General features: G+C 41.7%; 1 protein-coding gene across 4 annotated transcripts in view; it reads right to left on the reverse strand.

The window, feature by feature from the left end:
- Window positions 1-24497, reverse strand: part of ephb6 (eph receptor B6) — a 91209-nt gene extending 66712 nt beyond the window's left edge. For all 4 annotated transcript variants that reach the window (XM_058054176.1, XM_058054177.1, XM_058054174.1 and 1 more), the window contains exons 1-2: window positions 24381-24497; window positions 5685-5749 (exon numbers count right to left, since the gene is read on the reverse strand). In XM_058054176.1, coding sequence (XP_057910159.1) covers window positions 5685-5749; window positions 24381-24438 — 123 coding nt within the window. In that variant the 5' untranslated portion in view covers window positions 24439-24497. The remainder of the gene's footprint in view (window positions 1-5684; window positions 5750-24380) is intronic.
- Window positions 24498-25542: the final 1045 nt, after the last annotated feature.

Here is a 25542-nt window from a genome sequence, read left to right on the forward strand (position 1 = left end):
GAGGAGGCGACAGGGGGTGGGGTGTCATTAAGAGCATTGGAGAGAAGACATCCATGTGCCCTGCAGCCAAGGAAAAGAAGAAAAGATGGCATGGAGAGAAAAAAGTATGGGAAGAGTTCAATTGGGGGGAAAAAAAACATGTGCACACATAACCCCCCCAACCCCCATTATGTGCGTGGTGCCTCGGGTCAAATAATTACATGTCCGTCTCACGAGTACTTCCTACCATCACGCACACTCTTGGCTTTTTTAGGTCTATTTACAGTACTCTTCCATTCTTATCAAATCCATTTATTATATAGAGTTGTACCTTGGTTATCAAATCACTCTATTATACAGTCATCATGTAGAGTGGAACCTCAGTTATCAAATCCTTTTATTATGCATTCCTCATATGGAGTGGAACCTCGGTTATCATATCCTTTATTATACATTCCTCATATAGAGTGGAACCTCGGTTATCAAATCCTTCTATTATACATTCATCATATAGAGTGGAACCTCGGTTATCAAATCCTTGTTCCAAATAGGCAATTATTTAAAAAAATAACTTTTGGATGGATGGTCTTTTTTTGCCTTTATTTTTGTGAAAGGATTCTTGTACTATTTGACACAAATCTGCATTTAATTTCAACAATGTCATTTTTTAAATTCAAGAATACAAAATGAACAGAATAAAATAATACAAATACATTTGTAGCTTGCCGCTCGCCCATCGTTGACATTCGGGAGCAGCTGTTACCAACTGTTAGCATCTCTTCACTATGTCCAATGATCGGACATACACGCGGAAATGTGGAGGTGGAGAGGCTGCATAGCGGGATTGAACAGTGAAAAAGACGGTACAAAGGTCTTCAAAAAAGGCATCAACCATGTTGACCGTCTATCGTCTCGGGGACGTGAGATGGAATCGCTAATGGCACTAACCTGGTTGCAGAGACTACCGTGAGTGCACAGCTATTACACGGATTGAACAGCATATTTAATGTTTTCTAAATTTATTTTAAAAAGAGAATATACTATTTTATTTCAGTGGCTATTTTTGTGTTGGCTGGCTTAACTGAATTTAGACCTATGTCAAATATATATATATAGCACAGCTGAAATAAATTGTTTGGTAAAAATTGGTTTCAATTGCTCTTTAAGTTTCCTTAGGCAGATGGTTCAGTTATTTATTCCTCCCCCTTCTGTCATTGTTTGCATGCTACCCTCATTAAAATATGAAAACCTATGAATGTTTGGGTGGTTTTAGTTAAAGCAGACACTGTTTTTTCATTTGTGTGATTTTGTCAAAGATCAGATCACATTTGATGGTGATTTTATGCAGAAATGTGATAAATTCCAAAAGGTTCAGATACTTTTTCATACCACTGTATATATAGTAACATATCGTAATATCGATCGCTACAGAGCGTCCCACTTAACTTCCATGCAGGACTTACAGGGGCATAAATTGAAGGATGAATTCAAGGAAATATAGCTGGAATAGTTCTGGAAGATCTAAAAAGTTTTCTGTGCAGGTTATTGTGTGTAGCTGCTCTATAGGAGTCCACAACTCAATACAAAGGGTTGAAAAATGAGCATAATCGGTCCCTTTAAGTATTTAATTATTTCAACATTCTTTTTGTACATGTTCTTCTTGGAATTGTGATTTTATTCACTTTCTCATAACATTACTGCTGGTATTTCCAGTTTCTGTAGTTTTTCCGTAATGATATTTCACCAATCAAAAAAACAGCCATGGGCTGGACACAGACCCTAGCTTAATTAATGAGGAGTGCATAAGATGTGTGTGTGTAATTAGGAGCCATATTAGCAGTGCGCCACAATCACTCACAGATGAATGAACTTCACTGACCCAGGATTTGACCCTGGCACAGTCACGCAATCAGCACACACACACGCACACATAGCAACAAAAGAAAGAGCTATGCTTCCATCGCTGCAATCTTCTGATGGATGAGGTCACACGTGAATAAGACGACTGGAAACTTGAATCCCTGTTGGAGGTCTTAAAAGTTGAGGTATGGAAATACCGCCAGTAGATACACACAAACATGAGTAACCTGTCAATTATTTTAGCCAAACTGCAAGTTGTTATGGTAAGCAATGGGGGGTGGGTGGGCATGATCAAAGATAAACAAGATCTATATCATTTGGATCTTTTTTGATGATCTTTCCAGTAAATTGTACTGGGCTTGTAATGTGCCACAAAGTCTGCTTATGTAGAATATGATCAACATATTTGCACGCACACACCATTGGATATACTTAGGAGTAGTCAGTGTACAGCTTGTATAGCAGTATGCAGCAGATTGAGCCGTGAATCTATACTGCCATACAAGCTGCACACTGACTACTCTGAAGCACATTCACATTTACGTCATTAGCCAGGGTGGCCAAAGTCCGAGCCGAGGGCCATTTGCGTCTCAGAGCTGTTTTTCGACTGGCCTGCAGCACATGCTAAGAATGTAATTTTACAAGAAAACAACTACATTGGAAAACACTGTGGTCATTTTACACAAATAAAGTCAAACTATTAAGAGAAAAAAGTTACAGAGAATAAGTTCATAATATTATCAGAAAATTAACAGAATTTGAGTAGCATAAACTTCAAATATTAAAGGAAAAAGTTTTGGAAAGTTTTTGGAATTGTTGAATATTTGCACAGTGTGCGAGTGGTTAGCACGGATGCCACACAGATAGGAGATTTTCACCTTGGGCATCTCTGTGTGGAGTTTGCATGTTCTCTCTGTGCATGCGTGGGTTTTCTCCGGGTGTTCCAAAAACATGCTAGGTTAATTGGTGATAGGTATGAATGTGAGTGTGAATGGTTGTTGTTGTCTCTATGTGCCCTGTGACCAGTCCAGGGTGTACCCTGCCTCTCACCCGAAGACAGCTGGTATAGGCTTCAGCACGCTCGCAACCCTTGTGAGGATAAGGGGAAGAAAATTAATGAATATGAGTTTCTAAATATGCAATAAATACAAATGAATAAAAAAATGTCTTAGCAGGATGGCTGATAGATGGATGATAAGTTTAAAGCAGGGGAAAAGCAATCATTTTAAGAGAATAAAGTTAAAATATGAAGAGAAAAAAGTTGCAATGAAGTCTTCGAATTATGTGGAAAAATAATGTTAATTAAGTAGCACAGAGTTGAAACATTAAAGAAAAAAATATTTTTTGAAGTCGTAATATTATAAGAAACAGACAAAACAAAATAAATTGTCATATTTGAAAAAAATACAATATGGGAATGAAGTCAAAATAATGAGAGAAAAAGCAAACAAAAAAGTTGTAAATTTACAAGAATAAGTAAATGAGTAGTAAACAAAACAATGATGTCCCTCGTAGCGTCCTTGGGGGGGTGCTCCGGGAGTACGGGATTGGTGGCGCGTTACTACGTGCTATCTGGTCCTTGTACAAACGGGGCAGGAGTCTGGTTCGCATTGCCAGTAGTAAGTCGAGCCTGTTTCCGGTAAACGTTGATCTCCGCCAAGGCTGCCCTTTGTCACCGATTCTGTTCACAATTTTCATGGACAGAATTTCTAGGCGCAGCCAAGGTGTTGAGGGAGGCCAGTTCGGGGGCCTTAGAATCTCATCTCTGCTATTTGCAGATGATGTGGTTCTTATGGCTTCTTCGGGCTGCGACCTTCAGCGTTTACTGGGACGGTTTGCATCTGAGTGTGAAGCGTCTGGGATGAGACTCTGTACCTCCAAATCAGCGGCCATGGTTCTCAGTCGGAAAAGGGTGGAGTGCTCCCTCCGGGTTGGGAATGAGGTCCTGCCCCAGGTGGAGGAGTTTAAGTATCTCAGGGTCTTGTTCACGAGTGAGGGAAAGTGGGAGCGTGAGGTCGACAGACGGATCGGTGCAGCCTCGGCAGTAATGCGGTCGCTGTACCGGACCGTCGTGGTGAAAAGAGAGCTGAGCCGGAGGGCAAAGCTCTCAATTTACCGGTCGATCTATGTTCCCACCCTCACCTATGGTCATGAGCTTTGGGTCATGACCGAAAGAATGAGATCGCGGATACAGGCGGCTGAAATGAGTTTCCTCCGTAGGGTAGCTGGACTCACCCTAAGACAGGGGTGCTCACACACTTTTTCAGCATGCGAGCTACTTTTAAAATGACCGAGTCAAAATGATCTACCCACTACAAAAATGCAAAACATCTATTTATTGTCAAATGTATTGAGGATTATTTGTACGTACAATGTATGTTGATGTACCTTACATAACCAAATGAGCCAATATTGCAAAACACACATAATTAACAATTAACATTTTTTTGTAACTACGTCCACATTACTCCACATTTCCCTTCTTTGGTACTGTGATGGTAGAATGGCATATGAGGCAAACGCACTTCGAAAAAGACATTGTGAAAAAAAAGTCCACCTCCCATTCCGTATGGAAGTGATATGTTTTGCCTTTTTACTTGGTCCAGCTCCTTCACTCATTTTAGTGACCATAAACGTTAGCGAGGACTTAAAATCTAACGCAATTCGCCGACTAGCTTAGCACTTTGCATCGTTGTTTACGCATGAGCGGTGACCTAAAGGTCAAAATTCAGTTGTCATCTGATTGGTTGTCCTGTATGTCAATCAAGTAACGGGGATGGATGATAGGCTGACATCGTAAGTTCTGCTGCACTTAGAGACGTTGTTTGATTTGATTGGTCACCCGAAGGGCAACATTCAGTTGTCATCTGAATGGCTGCCCTGTATATCAATCAAGTGACGGCATTGACGCGAGGATGATATTTTTTAATGTCACGCCGCGATCGACCAGCGATCGACCAGTACCACCTCCGCGATCGACCGGTAGATCGCGATCGACTTAATGAGCACCCCTGCCCTAAGAGATAGGGTGAGGAGCTCAGCCATCCGGGAGGGGCTCAGAGTAGAGCCGCTTCAGGCATCTAGTCCGGATGCCTCCCGGACGCCTCCCTGGTGAGGTGTACCGGGCATGCCCAGCTGGGAAAAGGCCCCGGGGCAGACCTAGGACACGCTGGAGCGACTATGTCTCACAGCTGGCCTGGGAACGCCTTGGTGTCCTCCCGGTGGAGCTGGAGGAGGTGGCCAGGGACCGGGAAGTCTGGGCTTCCCTACTAAGACAGCTGCCCCCGCGACCCGGACCCGGATAAGCGGAGGAAAATGGATGGATGGATTTTGGCAACGTGTGGTCATGTGGAAAACATTACAATGTTACAAGAATAAAGTCAAAATATGACGGAATGAAATCAGAGTTATTAATGATGAATTAATTCAGATTAAATAGTTGCAAAATTGTAAAAAAAAAAAAAAAAAAACAGCAGAAATGAAAAAAGCAGTACATTTATGTCAAAATATCAAGACAAAAAATATTGTATTTTAATGTTAAAAGTTTTTTAATTTTTACGAGAATTAACAGAAAAAAGCCAAAACAAACAAAATCTTACACTCACTAATATTATGAAAAAATATAGTAATTTTTGTAACATAGAGTTGAAATATTCAAGAAAAAATACTGTTTTAACGTGATTGCAATATGAGAATATAATATAATATGAGATATTGAGAGATAGAAATCATTAGTGATGAATCTGCGGGACAAGGTATTGTCCAGTCAACTTTGTTATGGTGCCAGGCCTATGTGGAGGCCACATGTACAGTTTTACATGTCTGATTTAAGACAAGTGTCTTACCCCCGTGTCCGGGTACGTGGTCCAGCCCAGTTCTGAGGTGGACTCTGTCGTGTCCAGCAGCATCACTGTCAGGCAAACAAACAGAGAGAAGGTTGTATTCAATCAACAACCACACCAAAAGAAATGTCATCACACAGACACCCCCTTCCTTTTCCTTGCTCATCCAATCAGCAGTCATTTATGGCCTCACGGACCGTAGAACTTTCAAGCAGGAACCACCAAAAATAGGTATTTAAGAAAAGGTCCCCCACTCTGGTGTCAAAGAAAAGTCTGCAGTGGAGTTTATTTTTAAAAAGCGTATGTCCAATGAAAATCCATTGATGGGTTGTCATGGCCATTTTGCCCCAGCCTGAAAATGGAACCACAGCTATTGCTATGTCCCATCTCGGGCTGCTGCCATTGTATGTCACAGTCATCCAGTATCATCAATGTTTTCATTGTAATGCAGACCTACCAACAAGTACAAATTTATAGTACTCAACATGCAATTTGACCTGAGAGTAGCGAAATAGAAATGAAATTAGTATATACTAGCATATACGTTGTTGTACTTTTTCATTGTAGACCCATCTTGTGTATTGTCTCGTCTTGTACAGTGTTTTGTGACACCTCTACTTAGAGTATATGTCACATTTATTTTGTAAACAATTTTTATACTTTCATTTGAAAATTGTTTTGCCCTGGTTTTGTCATGGTAAACTCACTGATATCAAGCTCAGGTAAACTAGGAGACACAAGTAGCCACTGTCTGTGCTAGAATCCATCAGCGCCTTCACTTTCTGCGGAGACAACGGTTGTTCGGTGTCAGCAAAAACATCATGCAATTTTTCTACAGAGCAACAAAAGAGTCCATCTTACAGTACGGGATCACCAGTTGGTTTGGGAATCTAAATGTCAAATCAAAATCCCAGATTCTCAACATGGTCAGAGTAGCAGGTAAGGTTATGGGCAACTCAACCCTCAGAACCTCAGCGCCTCAGATCGATCGATCGATCGGCGGGTCGACGGTGGCGGCCGGCTGAAAGTTAAGGAGGAGGAGGTGGATGCTGTTGGCGGTATGTGGCGAGGTGGGCCGGTGCTCGACAGTGTCTTGGAGCATGCTGCTCACCTTCGCCGGGCAGCCAGACGGCTTGCGTCGGAGGCCGGCTTCGGATCGCTGAGAGACGAGAGGTACACGGAAACAGAAGACGTGAAGTGAAGACGTGAAGACGATTGCGGCGCCCATGGCGGCAACATGGCTGCCGGCGCACGACGCGTGAGCAAAGATGGCGGCGCCCATGGCAGCCAGCAGCATGTGAAGACGCCGAAATACAACACAACGACAGATTGGGAAGCATTCCATGTCCAATTTGAACTGTTTGCACGGGCTGTTGGCTGGTCAGATGATAATAAAGCTTTACAGCTTGCCCTGTGCCTTACTGATGAAGCTTTGTCATGTTTACTCTTGCTGAGCCCAGCTGAAAGACATGACTATGGGGCCTTGGTGGGTGCCCTACAGTGGCGTTTTGGACAATTCAGCCAGCCTAGCGCTCTGCGTTCCGAGCTGTCAAACAGGCAAAGGCAGGCTGGGGAACCGCTCCGTGTGCTGGCTGACGACATTGAAACCCTGACGAGACGTGCGTATGCGCACATGCCCACTGATGTGCAAAGCGAGCTAGCCAGAGACCAGTTCATCCGGGCCATTACCCCCAGGGAGCTGCGCATACAGACACAGTTGGCACACACCCTTACCCTGCAGGAGGCGCTAGAGCTGGCGGTGGAAAGAGAGGTCGTAGGAGGCGTCGCACACGGCGATCATGGGGGTGGCAACCCTGTGGTGAGGACCGTGGTGCAGGATGGCTCAGACAAAGAGAAGCCAGTGTGGGTGGACGAGCTGACCGAGCTTATCCATGCTACACCACTGCAATCACCACGACGCAGTTCCCGTTCTCGCCATGGGCCTCCAGGGTGTTGGGTGTGTGGCCGCCTTGGACTTTTCAGCGCGCATTGCCCCAAAAAGACTGACATCCATGGAAAGCGCGCCGCCTCCCACTGGCTCACCGGGCAGATGCAGACAGCGCCATTGACGAGATGCTGAAAGCTGGCATTATTGAGCCATCTGACAGCCCTTGGGCCTCAGGGGTGATGATGGTAAACAAGAAGAAGTCGACCAAAAAGAGGTTTTGTGTGGACTACAGACTATTAAACAAGGTGACAAAAAAGACTCGTACCCCCTGCCCCGCATTGATGAGTCCCGAGACACGGTGTCTGGTTCATCATGGTTTTCCTCATTAGACCTACGCAGCGGTTACTGGCAGGTATCCCTGATCACTGAGGCCAAGCCAAAGACTGCTTTCTGTACCAGCAGAGGTTTGTGGCAGTTCAGAGTCCTCTGCTTTGGCCTTTGCAACGCACCGGCTACGTTTGAACGCCTCATGGAAAAGGTGCTGGAGAAGCACCACCAGAGAAGAAAGATGGCAGGTGGTGGTACCCGGGTCTCTGAGACAACAGGTGCTGAGCTTTTCCCATGGGACTACTGGAGCAGGCCACTTTGGTGTGTCAAAGACACTTTGTCGGCTCCGGCAAAGTTTCTACTGGGGACGGCTCAGGAGGGATGTCGAGGACTTCTGCCGACGGTGTGACCTCTGCCCGGGCACAAGGGTCCCCCAGGTCAGTCACGTGCCCAACTCCAGCAGCTGGCAGTGGGGGCCCCGATGGAGAGGGTGGCGGTGGACATACTGGGCCCATTCACCCGCACGGACAACGGCAACCGGTACGTCCTGGTCGCCATGGACTACTTCACCAAGTGGCCTGAGGCGTATGCCATCCTGGACCAGGAAGCAAGCATGGTTGCAGACGCTCTGGTGGAGGGCATGTTTGCACGATTCGGCGCAGCGGAGGTCCTGCACAGCGACCAAGGGAGGAACTTTGAATGCTCTGTTCTCAGCAATGTGCAGGCGAAAGGCAAATGAAGCCAGGGACTTGGTTTGGGCTGCCACCGAAGGGGAGCCGGGTGGTCCTCCACAGGGACCGGTTGGCCCCGTACTTGGGCGAGGGTCACCTGCAGCAGTGCCAGAGGTCTCGGGCACCTCCCCAGCAGCACCAGGTAGCCACACCCCCACGCCCGAACACTCCTGGGGGCTCCCCGCGTTCTTTCCCATTCCAGGACTTATCACCTGCCCCCCAGCAGGTTTCCCCAAGACTGCAGGTGCAATCCAGAGAGCCCCCTCGCGGGGCGGCCTCAGAGGGAGAGAAGGCCTCCGGGCCACCTCAGGGACTTTGTGTGACCCCCTCGGGGCGAGGGTTTTTGTACGGGAGGGGGGTGGGGGGCAATGTAGCGACCCTGATGTGTTCATGTTGACATGTTGTGCTCTTGAGTGTCTTACTGTTCCGGGTGACTGTGAATGCACCAGGGGTGTAGCCGTGTCGTGTTGAGGAAGCACTGTTGCGTTGCTGGCGTTGGGTGCAACGGCGTGGTTACGGCCGACAGTAGCCATTATTGTTGTGTAATAAAAGCTTGTTAGCGATCACAGTCGTGTCCTTTCCATAGCGTCGGCAGCGACGTTACAATAGTTTAGTTTGTGAGCCTGAAAACCGGGAATGCTGCTGAATGCTTCATCTTTAAAAGTGCCTACCGTTGGAATTAGGGAGCTGTTGATGTAGTTGGAGGCTAATATGTACCGCTGTTACCAACACCGCTTTAATGTCAACGTTGGCAATTCAGTCCCATGGTGTTTGTAGGAGTTTCATTCAGCAAATGCCGGGCTGAGGTTAAATGTGTGTCGCATTATGTGTGTGCGCTCTCTAAGAGCATGCACGCACGCGCACAGAGAACGGATAGGAGCGGCCGTGTCTGCTATCAGAGGTCTTTAGCATGCACAACACGAACTTTAATGATGAGAGAAATGTTTTATATATCGTACTAAATCGTCACTGTGTTTGTGTGTGTGGAGGCGGGGGGGGTCGCGTCTCACTGCAGAGGAGCAGTCATCACATCGATGCTAGATAAAACTTAAACTATGACAGAAATGTTTTGCACATGGTTGAATATTTATTCCTTTTAAAGTTGCTAATGCTGTTTAAATGTGTGTTTAAGAAAGCTGAATTCTACTGTGTTCAGTTTACATTTAAATAAATATTTGTTTATTTTTTTTTTTTTTTGTCCCTTCCAGCCATTGGGGCAGATGGTATTGTTGATCTAAATGCCCTTACATGCTAAACAGATTTGCTCTGTGTCAGGAAAGGTGTTGGCTACAACTTCCCTGTACCATGAAATGTTATTTGCCGTTATTTGTTATGCGCATTTGGAGCGAAATAAAATAAATATTGTTTAAACTTGACGCCTGTAATATTTGTTATCATTGTCATTTTTTCTTGTAAATTGAGGCAGCAAAAGCAGTATCGGCCACAAATATCGGCCCAAGCAAAACATTAAAATACACACACACACACATATATATATATATACACACACACACACACACACATACATACACACACATATATATATACACACATATAAAAAAAAAAATATATATATATATATATATATATATATATATAAGGGCTTTCAATCGATTTAAATATTTGATACAATTAATTGCATTTTGTCCATAGTTAACTCAAAATTACTCGCATTTAATCGCAGATGGAAATACGTTTTTAACTACAGCGATAATTACATCAAATTTTATGTATTATCAATTTTTTTTATTATATCAATTTGGGAACTTTGGGCCATTATTTTAAAAAATACAGTCAGTCAGAATAATTTTTTGTATTACCATTTTCTTAGAGCATATTAGCTCTTAAACTCACAAATGTTCAGCAAATACAAAATGTGAGGAAGTGAGGCCTCTGACAATGTTTTTGTTTATTTGTGTCAGCTAAAAGTAAGATTTGCTTATTTATGATACTGGTTTTAAATTTTAAATGTTTGTGTGTTAAAAGCCTATTTAGGAACATTCAAAAAGGATTTTTATTAAAGAATTGCCTCAATGCCGGTCGAGTGGTTAGCGCGCAGACCTCACAGCTAGGAGACCAGAGTTCAATTCCACCCTCGGCCATCTCTGTGTGGAGTTTGCATGTTCTCCCCGTGCATGTGTGGGTTTTCTCCGGGTACTCCGGTTTCCTCCCACATTTCAAAAACATGCTAGGTTAATTAGCGACTCCAAATTGTCCATAGGTATGAATGTGAGTGTGAATGGTTGTTTTATTTTGGTTTTAGTTTTATTTTGTTTTTATTTTTTATTTAGCAAACATCAACTGCTTGTATTGTTTCTTGAATTTGCTCATCATTGTACATTGTTTGAGGTCCTTACTCAATCCATTCCATAGTTTGATTCCACTGACTGAAATGCTATGGCTTTTTAACATTGTCCTAGCATATAAGTGTTTCAAAGATCATATTTCTCCTCTCTTGTAGAGAAGTATTGGTTATTGGTTATTTTTAGTCTCATGCATTATTTTAGCTGTTTGAAGATGAACTATATCAGCAAGTTGAAGTATTTGTGATTTTAGAAATAAGGAGTTAGTATGTTCTCTGTAGGCGGCATTATGAATTATCCTTACTGACCTTTCTTGCAGTACATTTAGCGAGTGAAGATTGCTTTTATAGTTATTATCCCATATTTCCACACAATAAGTAAGATATGGTAGAACCAGAGAGGAATAAAGAGTGTGGAGTGATTTCTGATTGAGAGCAAGTTTTGCTTTGTTCAATATTGAAATGTTTCTTGCCACCTTATGTTGTATATTTGTAATATGAAGCTTCCAACTCATATTTTCATCTAGTGTGATCCCCAGAAGTTCATTTTCCTTCACCCTTTCAATGTCTCCACCATCGATTTGTATTTGCTGGTACGTGTCCTTTCTGCTGCTACCAAACAGCATGATTTTAGTTTTATTTAGGTTCAAGGACAATCTAGTATTATCAAACCATCTTTTTAATACGGCCATTTCTTTTCTGACCTTTCTAATGATTTCGTCTGTGCCCCCTCCGGAACAAAAAGCAGTAGTATCATCCGCAAATAATACCAGCTAGTCTTTCGTGACTTTGGAGATATCATTAATGTACAAGTTGAACAGTTTTGGTCCCAGCATTGACCCCTTGTGTGGTTGTGTGGGCACACGGAACATATTTCTGTGACCGTCCTTCAGAATAACAGTGCCGTTTGCCCCATGTCTGACTATGTCTGAAACAGACTTAAGAGACATAAAAAAACCATCAAGAATATCTTCCAGGTACAGTTGGAATAGCATGTGTGACATCTTCCTTCATCAGAAGCACAGGGATTACAGATTGTTGAAGATTGTGCAGAGGCTGACATCCCATTAGAAAAGTTAGCCACTTTCTTACCAATAAATACATGTGATTGACATTTTGAGACAAGTGTATTTCATTATATGGCTTTTAAGGTTTGTAGCTTTATTAATTTTATATCGTTTTATATTGTCATATCGTGATATATATATATATATATATATATATATATATATATATATATATATATATATATATATATATATATATATATATATATATATATATATATATATATATATGATATAAAAAGTTGTGCTATATGCTAAGGTTCATAGGCCCAACCGTAAAAAATGATTTATTGGTGTTCAAATGTGGCTGTTTTGATACTATTCATAGACCAAAATATGACTTATTTCTGCTTCTGTAGCCAAATATGTTGTAAATCAAAGTGCATTAAGAAGTTCCTTGCACAAGCCAAAACAGATAAAAAGATCACACTTTTCAAGCAAAACCATACTGATGTGTGAGTTTGTGCATGTTTCGGAGATGGTGTCTCTCAGTCTTGAAGCTACACTTAGAATGTGGCCACAGGAATTTTCCATTTCTGTTCCAAAATCTGGGATTGGCTGCCGTCCCTTCTGTCTGTCACTGTCTGTCACCGTCAGTCCTCGGCTCTGTGGCATGTGGACAAACCAATGTTTCCTAAGCATGCAAACACTTTCTGTATTATTGCATCAGGAGCAAAGCAAGGTGCTTTCAATCCCGTCTTTCTCATGTCATGACACACCAGAGAGAAGAGGAGATGTTCATCCTCACACAGAGAAGAAACCTTGTGGAAAAAAGGGGTTTGCATCTCACCTACAGGTCACCTGCCCGCTCCTCTCTATCTCATTAACAGAGAAATACTCCTCAGGCATCAGGAAGGAAATATGTTAAGATATTTATATTTCCTTCTCTTCTGTCCGACTGAGTTAGTAAGAGATTTGTTTTTCATGGATTATGCTTCCAGATGGAGACAGCAAATCTGTCAGATATTTTTTCACCATGCAAATGCATCCTACACACATTAGGGTGCATCAAATTTGAATGGAAAATTTTAATTTCATAATATCAATTTGGCTGGCATTCCATTGTTTTCTAATGAACATCAAAATGTCTTTTGCCAAGGTTTGAGGAAATCCATTGAGATTTAGGGGTGCCACCTCACACAAACTTTTGTAACATTTCGGAAAATGTGCAATTTCTAGTCTAATTTCCAAAACTTTGACCTGGAAATGTTGAGTACAATGAACTTCTATACAGCATCATTTTCTATAGGGTTATCAAAGTAAATATATTTGTTTTCTCTTTGGGCATATTGGGTATTTCTCAGAATTCAACTTTCAAGAGTCTCCATTCATTTTGCCTATTGACAAAATGAATGGCGGTAAATGGGACATGTTCACATGGCCTTACCCTGAATTTTATGTAGCAGTGATTGATATTTGACATACATATAAAGTTTAAACACTTTGTTTTTTATTTTATTTGTATTTTATTGTAGACTCAATGGGCAATAGTAACACACTTAAATAACAAACTCTCTATGCTGGCAAACTCACTAGAAACTCACATGGATAAGAACATTAACTAAATTTCAAACTTAATTGCTCAGTCTATTGTGCCAGAGTCCTCTCCACTGAGGAACATCACAAGGGAGAGATGAAATCTGAACTGAACCTCACCAGTGCATCTAACCCCAGATTTGTCATCCCACCTGCCACCAGTAACTCTCCTATTCAGGGATCAGCTTGCGTTTGCAGCGACGAAGGTTTGGCTGTTGTCATGTTCAACTGCCTGCAGCACATTCTGCAGGTGCTGCTACTTCCTGGTCATTGCGACAAAGTTGGATGTGAGGATGTGTTCCTGAAAGGAACTAGTTGTTGAGGGCAGCATCTTAGGAGAGCTGGTGGGTTGTGCTGCACAGTGCCTCAAATAATAAATGGACAAGTGTATATCACATTATGTAGGACTACAGTACCACTCTCAATAAATATGAGGCATCAGGAATACTGTCTGCTCTATATTACTGTTGTTGATGTTATGCTTGCTCAGCTATTAGCTAACTATCATTAGCAAACTGTAGCTAGCTAATGTTAGCTACAGTAGAGGCAATGAGCACTAAATACCTATAAATATGACTACAAATCATTCAAATTACAAAGACAAAACCACAAATTTGGTAGTAATATGTAATGGGAGTACGAATACCAACAAAAACATAAAGATCACCTCAGAGTTCTTGAGCTGCATTCTTTGCTGACCTCAAATCTCCATGACGACCATTGAACTGTTCACCACTTTATTCCAAAAAAAACAGATGTATGGTGGCACCCCTAAATAATCATGTATTGGAAAAATATTTGGTATGTATTGTTTCTACATATATTGGAACACTTTTAGTACCCAGCCACATCAAAAATCCAAAAATCAATTATTGAATGAATGGATATATATATATATATATATATATATATATATATATATATATATATATATATATATATATATATATATATATATATAATTATGAGTAAAAATAACATCCTTTTATAGCATAAAGTTGAAATTCATTCATTCATTAATTTTCTACCGCTTATCCTCACGAGGGTCGCGGGGTGTGTTGGAGCCTATGCCAGCTGCGAGAGGCAGGGTACACCCTGGACTGGTCGCCAGCCAATCACAGGGCACATATAGACAAACAACCATTCACACTCACATTTATACCTATGGACAATTTGGAGTCGACAAATAACCTAGCATGTTTTTGGAATGTGGGAGGAAAGAACCCACGCATGCACAGGGAGAACATTCAAACTCCACACAGAGATGGCTGAGGGTAGAATTGAACTTGGGTCTCCTAGCTATGAGGCCTGCGTGCAAACCACTCTCCACCATGCAGCCCATAAAGTTGAAATATTAATGAAAAATGACCCTATTTTTTCAAGTTGTAATTAGGGTACCTTAATTATAAAAAATATTGGATTACTTTTTCTGCTTGGAGGAATGGCTTACAACGTGCATACGTCACCCAAGCAGAGGGGGAGGAAGATGCGGGTGTTTGAAGAGGCGAGAGAGGCAACGAAAGAGAAGGAAAACAAAATATTAAAAAAAAAAAACAGACAGAAAATGTGGCTGAACAAGACATTCAACACTGTATCTGAGGCACCGTTGTATCGTTGTTGCTGTGCTGCAACAATGAAATCCTAGCGTGAAACACCTGCTCAGGATAAAAACAGATACAACGATTCTGCGGTAAAATCCGCACTCCTTTCACAATTGGCATTTATTGTATTTGACGCCGCTATGTTGTGTAGGTTATGTTGAAAAGTTACTTGTTTGATTGAGCCATGAACTCCAATGGGAAAACTGCGGTTTGAGAACAGCATGGCAGATGATGTTCAGCATTCAAGTCTTTGCATTTTCAGGTTCGAAAAATCTGTTTCTCACACACGCAAACACAATCCTGCTAAGCAGATGCTGCATACGTATGTGTCTCTCCAAAATCAATTAACCCTATGCTCCGGGGCTTTCATTCAAGCATACATGAATAATAATAAAAGTATAACTATTTGGAAATGAATATTTATGTCTTTGTAGTTCCGGGTTGCAGAGGGGGGTCAGGTGGTGGGAGGTGTCCCACTCCTAACTAAATTGTGCTTTCGCTGTGGAGACAAACGTGTACATGACGTGGTGGAAGAGCTTCATGCATGTGTCTTATTGCATGACATTTGAATGATGAATAATTCACCTTGACATCCAGAGGTAAGCGTTGAGTGCACACCTTTCGGGGATTAAGACCTGGCGACATGAACAAAATGTGGGGTGAGGGATTGGGTTGGGGGTGGGGTGGCTGGCGGTAAAAGCCCCTTTATTTAACTCAGCCACCATCACAGCGTCGCTGTTAGTGGTCCATGTGACACAAGAGACACTCAGCTTTTGTTCCTGACAGCTCTGACAAGTGCTGAGTCTGCAATCTGGACCTGAGTGCTGCTGCCTTTAATGCACGCCCATCTACTCTCTTCCTTTACTCCTCCATCATGTCCCCTGTCCCCTCTTGCCCACCCCCAACCTGTGTCATCCTGTGTGTATTATTTATCCAAAAAGTGACAGCAAGGAAGCGCTTGTGAGGGAGAACGATGGTGTGTGTGGGCGTGCGTACTCGAACTGCACAAGTTCATGGGCAACCCCTCCTCATCACTGCAGCTGAGCGACGCTCCATGTTTTATGTCTCATGTTACTTCAACACTTTCCTGCAGCTCCGACTTGTATTATGAACAAATGTAGCACAATGTCAGATAACTAGCATGGAGGAGCCCAACACTGAGCACGCAGCATGCATGCGATATTGAAACAATGTTGATAAATAGTTGAATTTGAACTCTCATGCTGAGCAACACATAAACACAACGTTGAAACAACATACATTTGCTGATGTTTCTTCACCGTCGGGTTTTGACCGTTCATCTTGGTCATTTCTCAAATAATGTTTCAAATGTGAACCCTTCACGAAACTGGACTTTGTAATAACCATAAAATGATAATAGTATGGTCTCAATTTACAACAGGGGTCTCAAACTCACGGCTCGCAGGCCCCATTTGGCGCGCGGGACGCTAGTTTGAGGCCCCTGCCTTGATATGAAAGTTTAATGTTTGTCCGGCAGCGCAAGTTTGATATGGATGCTGTATGGTATCATGTACCTTGTACAGCTTAAAGCTCTGTGCACACCGGATGATTTTGCTGTGCGATTTTGCCCCGCCCATATGCAAGCGAGCCCACCTGTTTTGCTTTTTCTCTCACCATCCACGACTGAGATCACCACCGTCACTGTGTTGTACTGCTCTGAATGTCTGAAGCTCCACTGTCATTTCTGGGTACATGATACCCTCTGGAGTATCAAACACTGGCTGGTTCTTACCGGCGCCTCGGCTGGTCGACACAGCGCTGTCAATGCATTGTCTGGCCCAACAACAACCACAATACAATGGTATTAGCAGTGACGCTACAGGCTTAGAATGCTGGGTACAAATAAATGCAGGAAATTATCCATCCATCCATTTTCCTCCGCTTATCCGGGTCTGGGTCGCGGGGTCAGCAGTCTCAGTAAGGAAGCCCAGACTTCCCAGTACCCGGCCACCTCCTCCAGCTCCAACCGGGAGGACACTAAGGCGTTCCCAGGCCAGCTGTGAGACATAATCCTTCACAATCCCCAGCGTGTCCTAGGTCTGCCCCGGGGCCTTTTCCTGGCTGGGCATGCCCAGGGAGGTGTCCGGGAGGCATCCGGACTAGATGCCCGAGCCACCTCAACTGACTCCTCTCGATGTGAAGGAAAAGCGGCTCTACTCTGAGCCCCTCTCGGATGACTGAGCTCCTCACCCTATCTCTTAGGGTGAGTCCAGCTACCCTACGGAGGAAACTCATTTCAGCCGCCTGTATCCCCAATCTCATTCTTTCGGTCATGACTCAAAGCTCATGACCATAGGTGAGGGTGGGAACATAGATCGACCAGTAAATTGAGATCTTTGCCTTCCGGCTCAGCTCTCTTTTCACCACGACGGTCCGGTACAGCGACCGCATTACTGCCAAGGCTGCACCGATCCGTCTGTCTCACCCTATCTCTTAGGCTATTTTGCAATGTGTTACTGTTGCAGTACAACTTTGCATAAAAGTTGTCTCAAATTACAAATACAACTATTTTGCAAAGTCGTTTCGAGTTTAAATGTTCAACGTCGTGAACATTGCATCAGTGTTGTGTGCCTGGTGGGCAGCAGTGGAGGAAAAAAAACACTTTCTTCCTTCACATGCACAAATTTCAATAATGCAAATATATGTACAGTTGTGCCCAAAAGTTTACACTACCCTGCAGAATTTAAGATTTTTTGGCCTTTTCTCAGAAAATATGAAAGAATGTTTTTTGTTTTATCATTCATTCACAGTTAGTGGTTGTGTGAAGACATTTATTGAAAAAAAAAACATGTTTATGCTTTTTAAGTCATAACAACAGAAACTTCAAAAATGACCCTGTCCAAAGGTTTATACACCCTAGTGGTTTTGGCCTGATACCTTGTGCGCGTGTGTGCGTGCTCAGAGAGATCGCACACAAATAACACGACATGCATTTAACCTCAGCCAGGCGTTGGCTGAATGAAACTCCTACAAACACCATGGGACTGAATTGCCAACGTTGACATGAAAGCGGTATTGGTAACAGCTGTACATATTAGCCTCCAACGACACCAACATCTCCCTAAATCCAACAGTAGGCACTTTTAAAGATGAAGCATTCAGCAGCATTCCTGGTTTTCAGACCCACAAACTAACTATTTCAAAGCAGGTGGCAATATTTCAACTAAGTTTAACTGTTAAAGGCTAATTAAAAGTTCGTACCCTTGTTGTGATTCACCACTCTTCACTCACTGGGGGAAGGGTACCGCAACTGCGTGTGTTGCAGGGTCCTGCGGCAACACAAAGCTGCCCGCCAGATGCCTGTCTGTAAATCATGCGGCGGAAAAATACATCGACGAACCCACGCGCATATCGGCCAATACCAATTCACATAAAGAACGCAACTATCGGCCCGATATATCGGCCGGCCGATGTATCGGTCAAGCCTTACTCTTCATGCTCTGAAATTGATTCTGGCATCAATACAATTTTTCAAAACATCAGTCATTTCAGGTCATGTTTGTCTGACACTGAAACTTTGACCTTTGAATGTACACAGAGTCACGTATGAAAAGTAGTTCTGAATAAATAATTTCATTAATCATTTAATGAAATGGTTTTATTATTTTACTCTTTTTATTGTTTAAATTCTGTTTTCACATGTTTGAAACAATTTTGTTTCCTCTTTTTTTTCTTGTTGCATGTTAGCCTGGCCACCTCAATACACTTCAAGGTTTAGAACAGGGGTCTCAAACTCAATTTACCTGGGGGCCACTGGAGCTAGGGTCTGGGTGAGGCTAAAACTGTCTTCAATGCTTTTACTTCTGCTAGTATACACTATACTTTTTCAGTGCTTTGGTTCCGGTTTTCCACAAAAGAAGCTCTGATAAAACATTCAGTCATGGATGGTGAGAGAAAAAGCAAAACAGACGGCCTCGCTCGCCTATGGATAGGCAAAATGTGTAATTTGTGTCCGGTGTGCACACAGCTTTAAGCTGTCATTTCTGGGTACATGATACCATACACCATCAATATCAAACTTGCGCGGGCCGCACTAACACTCATTCATTCATTTCAAGGCCTCAAACTAGCGCCCCACGGTCCGCATTTGGCCCGCAAGTTTGAGACCCCTGGTTTAGAATGAATTAATAAATTACTCAAATTCAATTATTGAGTTAAGAATGCATTTAATTAATTAAATGACTTGCATTCTTTATGCTATTATATGAAATACACGACTTTATCAATTTAAATTTATCACAAATTTAGCACAAAATAAGGGCATGGGAACAGGAACTAAGGCACAGAAAGGAAACTAAACAACTAACTAAACTCCAACATCGTGACTTAGTGAATTAGCAAATTATTGGTCTTGGATCGGTATTGCCGAAACCAGCCTGAATTTTACAAAGTATCAGATCACAAACTAAACCTCTAGTATCACACATCACTAACTGGTGGACAGTTAGTGATGCTAACTTTTGCTAGTCCCAAAAGGATTGTCACACATCCTCTGTAGCTTAGCATGACTGACGACCACAATGGCTCTAAGTAGCCTTAGAAACGCTAGCATAAGCAGTGTTAGCATTAGGTAGTAAAGATTTGCCACACACCAGCAAAACATACATACATTATAACCATGTAATTGATCTAATCGATGAATTGTGTGAACCTATGACAGAAAGTGTGCTGATGAAATATACGTATATACCTTCTAAACAAAAGTTTAGCAACTTTTTACAAATCAATTGCCGCAAGGCATGCTGGGAAATTGGAAACAAGTGGAAATCAACAGAATGGCTACTTGTTGCTAGGCAGGCTTTGCCAAGTCAACGGCAAGTCCCACCTGCACGCCACCATCTCCTGCTAACATCCCTGTCTCATTTGAAAGCGTTTATTCCTCTGCCCTGTCATCCAGCAGGCCTGTATCCGCTCCAGATACTGCACCCACAGACAGTCATCTGAGGACGAGGCCTCCACCAGACCATCATTACGCACAACCACAGGCGGCATGTGATACGCCAAGACAGGAAGGCAGCAGGAGGAGCGAGGAAAGAGTAGGCAAATTAACCACCTTCCAGAAATAAGTTGAGTTATCAAAAAAAAAAACAAAGTGTGTTGCTGTGTAGCTGATGCTGCACTGTTCCAGTCACGATAATGCAGCAAGTACAGGTCAGGGCTCCATGTTTGCCGCACACACCAACAAAGCAGTATTCTCGAGCCAGAAAGGTCGGAGTGCTTTTGTTTATTAATGCAGATAATATAACAGAACATTCATACAAACACACAAAACCTCTATCCTGAAATCTGCACTCATTTTTTAGATTTGCGTTTTACATTTGCTGCTATCCAGCCATCCGTCATGACGCTCCACTGCACCCGCAAAGACATGCACGCCAACAAGGAATGTGTCAGAACAGGCACAGTTCCACAAGAAAAATCCTCAATGATGAAAATTACACCTGATATCCCTGTTTCCCCCCAAATGACAAGTCCCCAACAAAAACAATATACCTTGTGTTCTTCAGTGAGGACGCGTAATCCGTAACCGGAACTCAATCAGTTCAATTGTCTTCTACGCATGTGCAGAAAGCGTTTACATTCGGTCTGCCTATTTTTCACGGCAGCAAGCAAAATACACCCCCATGTCACTACACAATCCGTCACAGAAACACAATCGATGCCGCGCGTGCGAATGGGGTACGTCACTTCCTCCGATAGCAGATTTTTACTACAACTTGTGCAACTTGCACTATGGATAAGATATTTTTTTTTAAAAGCGCCTTCTGCACATGCATAGCACCGACTGCTTTCCGGTACGGATTGCGTAGTGACACCCCGCATCCCTAAAACGACCTTCTCTCATTCAATCCTAGACATATTTCAAAAACCGTTCCTCGAACTACCAGACATTTTTGATGATTTTGACCCTCAGCCAGAAAAAGCTCAAGACACATCCAGTCATCACTCCTTTCCGTGGCTGTGCTGAATGCTTTTTCATAGTCCAGGTTTACTCCCCTCAGTAAACACGGTGCATAACTCCGCTGCTCACAAAAATGGCAAAATTGCATTTATTTGGAATGTGGGAGGTAACCGGAGTACCCGGAGAAAACGGAAAGAACATGCAAACTCTACACAAAATCAAACCCAGGTCTTCCTGATCTCCTGACTGTGTGGCCAACATGCTGACCACTTGTCCACAATAATGTAAATATGTAGAAGTTGTATTTTGGAGTAAGAGAGCTGTAGTGAGAGGTAAAAATGACAACGCAGCATCCCGCCAACGACTGCCACAATGGACAGTGTGCACCATTTGTTTCCCTTTTCCACGTTCCCTTACTCCACAGTGAAAAGGCGGCTTATCACACCCACTTTTGGGGGGGGGGGGGCTGGATCCGCCTAATTAACACTCGGTAAAAGAGCAAAGCTACTGGAGAACATTAACATGACCTTTGAGTGAGAATGCCAGCACTAGCCTGGTCGAGAGCAGGATGGCATGCTGAATCATTCAGGAAAGCTTGTTGGTGTATGAAATGAAACATTTCTGTAGGTACCAAAATAAACTACTAATAATCACACATGCAGCTGGACTGATGACAGGAGAAGGGCATCACTTGCACATTCTTACCTCACACAGCGAGCACAGTATTATCCATACTGATGGCAGTGTTACAGTATACCTACAGTATTATAACATTTTCATGTCATACTTGGGGGGGGGGCATATTTTTGAGCAGACAACCTGTCCCGACAAAGCCAACATGCGGATTTAAAAGGATGCCACCACTTTTGGGTCAATACTGTATTAAGTGCAGCTTTACTTCAATGACACAAAGATATTCAACCACAGAGCTGTGTGGCGGCCTTGCTCTCTCTCATCCTCATCCAGACCATCTGCTACCAACACTGATCAATGCACAGCCCCACGCTGACTGCCATACAAATGACACAGCTCTCTTTTCCCAAACAAAACCAGTCAATATCATAATGATCCTTTTTGGTAATCCTATTTAGTGAATTGATGCGTAAATAAGAGAGCAGAAATCATCTCTGTGGTCTCTGTGGGACATCTGCTAATGCCCATAGATAGACAGATAGACATGTTCATAAATGATATATGTAATAATATAGATATGGTTACATGGCCTTTCATTTGTATAACACTATTCTACCTTCAGTCTGTTGACAGGTAAATCTCCAATGCAAAATATCCTCAAATAAAAAATACAAACATAGTCCACTTTTAGTCACACTACCGGTGCTTGTGGAGGTGCATCGCAATGTACACTCCATGACTCATCAAAATCTCACTTCCTGCGACTTGAAATACCTGACAAGTATGGAGGATAAAATATACAAATACTTTACATGTATTTGCAACACCCCTAATAAAACGTTTTTAAAAGGTTTCATTTATTTTGATTTGATTTAGTTATTTTTATGTTATGCAATATCATATAAATTATATATATGAGTGTGAATGGAACCATATACATATATATACATATACGTATATATATATATATATATATATATATATATATATATATATATATATATATATATATATATATATATATATATATATATATATATATATATAGTATATATATAGTATATGTATATATATACACGTATATGTATATATATGTATATGGTTCTATTCACACTCACATTCTATGTACCTATGGACAAATTGAGTCAGCTGTGTCAATGTGATGACTGTGGTCGTGGAGTGTCAACATCTGGGTAAAATTGGGTACTTGGTACATTATAGTGATGTGATTGATCCTATTTATGATGCATTGTATAAAACTATGGCAGGAACAACATCAAATGAAAAGTGCTAAATGAATATACAACCACCATCCCACTTGATGGACTTTGTTTTTCAGAGAGGTTGTGTACCACAATGATGCACATTAGCACTCAAAGTCATCAAGTCTTACCTTTATGCATTCACACATAGTATCAGCATTTGGGAGCAAATATGAGGTGAAAGAAAAAGGGGGGAAATACATCCAATACAGCCATACATCCCTCTCTTAATCGGAAAACAGTAGAAGGTGTGTTCAATGATCGTCAAAAAAGTAGGACAAATTGCAGCTCACATTAAACTGTGGGATTTCATATTTATTTCATAGTTATAATAATATTACAATATTGTAATAGAATAATATATACTGTAACATAATTATTGAAAAGAGAAATGAAATTACATTGACTTTGTAATTTTTATTAAATGTTTTATGACTATTGCCCTGTGTTTTAGGCATTTTCATTTGTACATTTCATAATTTGCATTGTGGCAAATCTTTAATTTTACTCACAAACATTTAGAATTTAAAACCAGTATCATAAAGAAGCAAATCTTCATTTGAGCTGACACTGTAGTAAAAAAAAAACATGTTTGTGTCAGAGTGAGAGGTCTCACTAGCTCACATTTGTAATTGTGGAACATTCTAATAATAACTAAAAATAGTAATACAAAAATATGCTTGCTGACTGTAGTGTTTTAAATAATGGTCCATAGTTCCAAAATTGATACCCTTTTACATAAAATGTGATGTCATTGTTGTTGTAGTTGCACATCAAATCATTTACCACAAATTAAATTTCACCTACTTATTATAGGTAAAAACGTTTTCCATCTACGAATAATTGTGAGTTTACTGTGGACAAAATGCGTTTATCAATTGACAGTTCTAGACAGTTCTAGTGTGTATGCATATATATGTATGTATATATATATATATATATAACATTGTTTTTAAAATAAAACATTTCATGAGAATTAAAAAAAAGACAACAAAGGTGCAAAGTAGACCTATGTACCTATGTAAACTATATAAATATAGAATGTTTAGTATATATTTTTTATATTAAAAAAGTTTAAATAAATGTATTAATTATATTACATTTATACTATAGGATAATAAATAACAATATATATACACAGTATTTAAAATAGATAAAGAAGCTAGTATGCATGAGAAATGTAATATAGAAAATAATCTGATAAATAAAACAAATAAAATGAAAACTGAAATAGCAATAACGTGAAATTTTTCTGCTTTTAAATGTGTGGGGTTCGGTGCCTGCTGAAGCTGTTGATGTACACACTGCCATAACGAACACAATAAAAACATCAATACACACACACACACACACACACAGGTGACAAGAGTTGGCAATTCCCTTATGTTGGTGTTGAAATAATAGCAGCAAGTGAAAAGTTACTCCTTACCTTCTTCAGCTGAATTGGACCTGAGAAGTACACAGAGGGACAGTAGGACGATCCACATCTCCACCAAAGAGTGACACTGACGGGAGAAAGAGGAAGAGATATGTGTGTGCGTGTGTGTGTGTGTGTGCGTGTGTGTGTGTGTGTGCATAAGGGAGAGGGCGGAGTCTGCTAGCAGGAGGCGGAGTGTGGAGGATGAGAAAGGTGGGGGGAGCCATTATTTACAAAGCAAAGTAAACAAAATGCCATTATCATGAAGATGAGTTTTGAAATTCATCTCCACATGCCTGGAAGTTGCTTTTTGTAATTGTTAAACAGACATCTTTAATATTACAAATGAATGCATTGCCAGAAGGCCATCACTATGCCTGTACAGGCCCAAGCCCGTGGTCACCCCCCACTGGCCACTGTCAGCACTACAGCTTGTTGATGACGCCTGCCTTTCATGCCCCAGTTCCCAGCAATGAGGAAGACTTGACTGGACTCCTGCAAGGGGACACGGTTACTCGGTCCCATTCCCAGCAGGCTGGGGGGAAGGGGAGGGGGGGGCAGCCAACAGGCCACTAAATATATGGATGGAACAATACAGGTAAGTTCAACATAAAATTCCTTCATTCCTTCATTTTCTACCGCTTATCCTCACGAGGGCCGTGGGGGTGCTGGAGCCTAATCCCAGCTGTCTATAAATATTTTTTTGGGGGGGTGTCAATCAATTAAAATATTTGATCACAATCAATCACATTTTGTATATAGTTAACTCAGAATTAATTGCATTTAATCGCAGTTAAAAATACGTTTCATAACGGGTATAATTACATAAGTAAGTGATAAGTAGGGCAGCCCGGCGGTCGAATGGTTAGCGCGCAGACCTCACAGCTAGGAGACTCGAGTTCAATCCTACCCTCGGCCATCTCTGTGTGGAGTTTGCATGTTCTCCCCGTGCATGCGTGGGTTTTCTCCGGGTACTCCGGTTTCCTCCCACATTCCAAAAACATGCTAGGTTAATTGGCAACTCCAAATTGTCCATAGGTATGAATGTGAGTGTGAATGGTTGTTTGTCTATATGAAGAGCTTGCAACCAAAAGGCGCTAAATCCAATTTTCACTAAGTTGCATGTTTTTCATGAGTTTAATAGACCTCTGTCATGTGTATCCAAATCACATAT

The sequence above is a fragment of the Doryrhamphus excisus genome, chromosome 17 (genome assembly GCF_030265055.1).
Source record: "Doryrhamphus excisus isolate RoL2022-K1 chromosome 17, RoL_Dexc_1.0, whole genome shotgun sequence".
In the NCBI taxonomy this organism is placed as follows: Eukaryota; Metazoa; Chordata; class Actinopteri; order Syngnathiformes; family Syngnathidae; genus Doryrhamphus; species Doryrhamphus excisus.